This window comes from Pipistrellus hanaki (assembly GCF_964339955.1).
Source record: "Pipistrellus hanaki genome assembly, chromosome: 6".
NCBI classification, from domain to species: Eukaryota; Metazoa; Chordata; class Mammalia; order Chiroptera; family Vespertilionidae; genus Pipistrellus; species Pipistrellus hanaki.
The window spans coordinates 63,594,168-63,600,167 of record NC_140508.1 but is presented as its reverse complement, the minus strand read 5'-3'; the positions used below and the strand labels follow the sequence as shown (position 1 = coordinate 63,600,167).

Here is a 6,000-nt window from a genome sequence, read left to right as displayed (position 1 = left end):
ATTTGATGCCGTCTGCCGTCTCATCACAATGCAGTGGAAGGTGCTGGATCGCGGGCTAGCCTCACCCTCTGCCACCCGACACCCCCATCCACATGCCCTGCAGAGGCAGACAGGCCCCGTATTAATAGCTGATGGTTTGAATTCCCTCGGTGAGCCCCGGGGTCGGCAATCAGAAGGCGCCTGCCTCCTTACCGCGCTGTGCCAGCTGCATAATTACACTTGATCGCTGCACGGTGTGCGCTGATTGCAGCAGAGATGATCGCCGGCTTTCCGGCTGGTGGGCTGGGGCCCTGGCAGCCTAACGAGGGTAATTGAGGCAGAGCTGATTGTACCAGAAAGCTGGAGGGGACTGAGCCACGGGAACAGGCCACGTCACACCCCAGACCGGACCGCATTTGCTAAATTTGCTTCTGATGCAATTTCATGGTGATTATCCTGATTTCTTTTTAGTGATTGAGCCTGGCGCTGAGCGTGATGCCAGGGCCGGCTGTCAGGGCGGGCCCCGTTTGGGGCAGGAGGCATTAGGACGCACGGCCTGCTGTCAGAGCTCACGGGGGGAGCCAGTGTGGGAAGGCAGGCGGGAGTGCTGCCAGGCTGCCCTGGGAACCTCCCTCCTGATCCCTGGGACCTGCTTTCGGTCTGGCCGCCCCTTACCACGGGGCAGCCTTGGGCAACATCTGTGTGTCCTCAGCATCCGTCTATACGTTGGGGATAATAGCCCCTGTGAGGTCCAAACCAGTTGACTCACTGGCCAAGCTTGGACAGTGGCTGAACTACAAGTGAGCAATCAGCCTCTGTCATTGTCACTGTCTAGTGACAGCCTAAAGATTAATCAGGTAACAGAGCAGAACCAGATATGACTGTTGGGGACACATCACACGTGTGTCCTCCAGACCCCGGCTTGCTTCATCCCAAACGATCACATCTGACTCCCTGGGCAGGAAGGGCCATCCCTGTTGGGCCACAGAGAAAACGGGACCACAGCCAGCGAAGGCCGCACAACACCTTCACCATCGGAGACCTATGCCATCATTCCCATGGGATGGAACAGGGTTTGTGCTGGGAAAGGCCAACATCCCCAAACGGGCTTTCTCTGCTGCAAGGCTGCAAACAGAGCTCCTGGCAGAGAAGGCAGGGCATGCAGTGTTAGCCCCTTGCTGTTCAAGGTGGAGTCCAGAACTATGGCCTCAGGTCCCCGAGCTTGCTGGCCACAGGCATGGGGACTGCCCCGGGCCCTCTGTACCAGAGCCTGCATTTTAAAAGGCCCCCAGGGAACCACTTCTCTGAGCCACGGGTGCACAGCCCCGCTGCACAGGAGCCCCTGGGAGCCTCTGAAAAGCACACTGCAGGGCCCCCGGGACCACAGGCTCCGAAGGTTTCCAAGGGCCTCCAAGGCCCAGACACCTGCAGGCTCTTCGCCACGGGAGCAATGCAGTCCCAGCCTGGGCAGCACCCCCGGGGGGCGGCTGGAACCCTGGAGGCCAGTTGGCTCCTGTGGCCACCAGTCCTGGCACAGCTGACACTTCTGAGCAAGGATGTGCCTGCAGTGTTTGGCACATGCCACCCCACACCCCTCTCAGCAAGAAAAGCCCAGAGCCATGAGCTTTAGCAAAAATGTTTAATCTCTCCTTAATGTTTGTATTTACAAGTACTAAATCTGAAGAACAGTAAAATAGGAAACGACCGTGTATTTACACAATCTGTGGGCCGAGCGCCCCTGCAGCCACACTGCTCCTGGGAGAGGCCATGGCAGGGGCGGCTCAGGCCGCCGAGGGATTGCTCCTTTTGGGTGGGGGCCCTGTGGCGGTTAAGGACAGCTAATTGTGGGCTTCGTCTTAAAAATATCTCTCTGTAAATATATCTATTCTAGCGTGTGTAGCACCAACATGAGCCATCACATCCAGAACTGGGAGAACCAGGGCGGAGGCTCTCAGCAAGGTCAGACCAGGGAGGGGGGGACACCCAGGGCCCTCCGTCTTGGGGTGACCCTGGCTGCTCCGCCCTGGGTCAGGGAGTGCAGGGCAAGCTCGAGGTATATTGAGAGGCCAGGCTCCCAGACCAAGGCATGAGCCGTCCCCGGGCACTCCTGAGACAAGAGTGGGGAAGGCTGGAAGGGACAGCCGGAGGCAGGACAGCCATAGCAGCAGCGCCTGGGGGGGGGGGGGCGGTGTCCCTGCACAGCACTCCGTGCTGCAGCCCAGACTCCCTGGGGCTGGGCCTGCACAGGGGTGCTCCACCCCCGGGCTCCTGCCAGGGCCCCACCCCCCAGACCAGTGCCAGAGCTCAGGGTCAGAGCCCCTGGCAGGACAATGCTTGGGAGGTGGTGGTGCAGTGCCTGGGCCCAGCGCCTGGGGAGCTAGAGGTTGGAGGACTGAGAGCCACTGACAAAAACTCAGAACCTAACTCCAAGCTCTGGCGGGAAGGGAGGGGCGGGACCTGCTGCTCTGAGCAGACAGCAGGCTTAGAATCAGCTCGATCAGCTCACATGTAAACAGATATTGCTAAAGTGCTTGCGCCTGACAGGTGTGCGCTATTAGGTGGGCCTCCCCCCGCTCCCCCACCCCCCACTCCCCAGGAGCAGCCTCGGGAGGTGAGCGTGGGCTGTCTGCAGGCGGGAGGCCTCAGGACGCAGGGTTGGAACTGGATTCTGAGGAGGGCCGAGCAGGGGACTGGAAGAACAGGGCTTCCACTGGAAGCCAGCATCCAGGGAAGACTTTGGAGGAAACGAGGTCCACACCCAGGCACAGCCAGGCGGCATCAGAGGAGCAGGGTGCACCTGGGACTAGAATCCAGGCCGGAGCAGTGGCCACCCAAAAGCAAGCTCAATCCCCGGCAGGCCTCAGCTCCGCCCCCACGCCGGCCCAGGACGAGCCCGCGCGGTGTCAGAGGGGCTGCCTGAGCCCGAGCCTGCTCGTCACCCGCGGAGCGGGCAAGGGGAACCGTTTTCCCCGGTTCCAGTCGGGTTCTCGGGTTCCCCGCTGCTTCCCCACGCAAGGGGCCGCCCTGGGCCCATCTCCAAGGTGTGCAGCCTGGCCCATGCAGCTGAGCGGGGTCCTCCAGATGACGCTGGCCACAGTTAGCTGTCCCGTAAAGTCCTTGGGAATCTTTAGTACCGTCAAAAAAGTGAACTTGGAGAGGGGGCCGCTTGTCTGCTTTCACAAGTGACTAATTAAAAAACATTTTAAAAAGTGTCTAACATCTCTAGTATTCAACACTTGCAGTTTTAAAAAGATCAAGTCAGACTTAACGCTAGCACAGTCATGCAGGAACTCACAGCCCCTCGCCCTGGAAGCTGGGGGTGGGGGTGGGGGTGGGGCGCCAAGAGAGAAGTTCTCTCCTTTATACATCAAAACAAACAAACAAACGAACAAAAAAACAGGACAAACCACAGGTCGAGGGGTGGAGGCCTGGAGTGTTCCGCTCAGGGAATCTGGCCACTTGCTTCACGACCATTTGGTATTGCTTTCCCACTGCCTTAATTTCCTTATTCTAAATTGTTTGTAAAATTTCTCCTCCTCCAGTCAGCTATACAGGACCCCACTGGGGCTGGAGACGGAGGCTAGAGCCACATATATATATATACATATATATATATATACACACACACATATATATACTAATGTACAAGTTTTGTTTTAGTTAAAAATTTGTTCCCTCTTGCTCACTGAAGGCAGGGTGGACAGAGCCAACCCCCAGGCCCTCTGGTGACTGTGTCCTGCTCCCAGCCAGGCCAGTATGACCCAGGACCCTGCCATGTTCCTGGCCGGCTCTGCCATGTTCCTGGCCGCCCCGGCAGAGTGCGGCAGGATTGCTTTGTTCCCCTACAGAACAAGCAGCCCCAGACGTCCCATTGCGTGTGAGGGGCCGGCATGCTGCCGAGATGCCAGGCGGAAGCCGCTGGAGGTGGAAGTGGAGAGGGAGACAGATGCAGGGAGGGAATCGGACGGTCGGGCTGCTCCCAGGAGCTCCATGCTGGAGAGCTTGCCCAGAGCGGATGCGGTGAAGGAATAAATAATGGGAATGTGTGCTCATGACTGGAGCTCCAGACCCCAGTGGCCCCCAGAGGCACAGCCCTGAGGACACGGGGAGTCGCCGAGTCCTTCTGGATTCACCTGGGAGCGGGGAGCGCTGCCTCCTGCAGCCCCTCCACAGGAGGGAGCCGGGCCTCTCCGGGCGAGGTGCTCCTGCCTCCACCGCAGAGCACGCGGTGAATCGGAGGACGGTGGTGCGGTGCAGCAGCAAGCGTGAGGGTGGCAGGCGGGTGGCAACAGTCCAGACCGACTTCGGCTCACCTGGGCCAGGCCGGGCATTCAGCCTCCCCAGGCTGCCGGACTGGCCTCAGCCCTTATACTCTGCCAGGGAAGCCGAGAAGGCTGACCCCCTCCAGCCCCTCTTCCTGGCCCTTCTGGCCCCGCCAGCCTGGCTTCGAGGAGACAACCAGACGGGCATCCCTCCTCCCAGAGGGCCCAGCCTTACTCTCCAGGTCTTCAACAGTCTCCGGCGTCTCCAAGGTCTCCAGCTGCAACTGGAACCCCCTGCCCTGTGGCCAGCGGCTCTGGGCACAGAGGGTGCTGCAGGCACCGTCTCACGCACATCAGGAAGAACCAGGACCCCCAGCCAGCGGGGAGAGGCGGGGAGGACGCTGGCCCGCACGCCTGCCCCGAGCACACAGGCGCTCGGCACACGCGGGGGAAGGCTGCCTCCAGGGGCCGCCCAGCTCTGGCTGTCGTTGGAGGCCTCCCTGCGGCCCTCTCACTGATCTCCCGTTGGGCAGCGTGGTGGTGGCTCAGCTGCTCAGGGCCATCGTGTCCACCACCTGCTCCAGCTTGCTCCGGAGCCGCTGCCGGCGGGCCTGCTCGTCCTTCTCCAGGGCCATCAGGATCTGCAGGGGCAGGCAGGGTGTCAGTGAGCCTGGCGGGCTCGCGGGGCTCACGTGGGACCACCTCACAGAAGCCTGGAGGGTTACACTCACTGAGCAAGCGGCATGGCTGGGGCTGCCGGGGCTCTGCAGCAGATACCTAATTCCATCCCTTCCACCGAGCTGAGGAACCTGGCTTTCGAACCTGGACCTCCAGGTCACTGGTACGAAGACGGAGTCCCCCTGCCCTCTGGTCACTATTCCTACACTCGACCCACAAAACACCAGCCCCAACGGCTCTGGTCACAGCCAGCCCTTCATGCCCCCTTGGTGCAGTTCCCCGCCTGGCCACTGGGGACACGGCCATGCCGCCACCCCCGGGAGGCCCTCCCTGCAAGGCAACTCTGCCCGTTGCGACTAGTCCCCAGGAAGCAGGAGCACCCTAAGTCCACGCTCCTGGTTCCCACTGGTGCCTCAGCCTGCCAGCACGCCGCCTTCCACCACCTGTTCCTCTGGCCCCTTACGGTTCAGCTCCTCAGAGAACCTCCAGCTTCTTTCTCTCCCTCATGAGCCTGAGGAGGGCAGGCTTTAGTCCCCAACCCCCAGGCAGCGTCTCCAGGTCCCCCAGGATCTGTTGCTTATCCTTCTCAGCCCCAGGACATTTGCCCAACCTTACCTCCGAATACCTAGCCCCAGCTCTGAGTCTCAGCCCGTCCTCTTTCTGCTCTGGACTCATTTCTAGGGCCATCTTGCGGCTGCCGACCCCCACATGCTAACTCTGGAACCTGAGTCTCTCCCAAGTCCCAGCTCCACCTCAAACTTAAATAAAAATCCAAGGCGGATTCCTCGGACTTTGCCACCTCCTGTAGTTCATTCCATCTTGAGTCCGGAGTCACACCCCATAGCCAGTCTGATCAACAAGTCCTGATCCCTCCCACCCATGGCCCAGCCCTTACATGGTCCCTGACTCGCCCTCCCCCTGGGCACCCGACAGATCACAGCTCTGTCTCCAAACCCTGACGGCCTCTCACAGGAAAGCCCAACTTCCCCAAGGCCTGCACACCCCTTGCCTCAGCCTGGCCTACCGCTCCCCCTCCTCCTCCTCTCAGCCTCCTGCCTCCATGGCCCTGTAGCCAGGCCCA

The 6,000-nt window shown here is 60.6% G+C and overlaps 1 protein-coding gene across 1 annotated transcript in view; it reads right to left on the bottom strand.

Moving 5' to 3' along the window:
* Positions 1-1,604: 1,604 nt before the first annotated feature.
* The window catches only part of PLXNA1 (plexin A1), a 52,091-nt gene continuing 47,695 nt past the window's right edge, over positions 1,605-6,000 (bottom strand). The window contains exon 32 of the mRNA XM_084887355.1: positions 1,605-4,882. Within this exon, the coding sequence (XP_084743481.1) occupies positions 4,787-4,882 (96 nt within the window). The 3' untranslated portion in view covers positions 1,605-4,786. The remainder of the gene's footprint in view (positions 4,883-6,000) is intronic.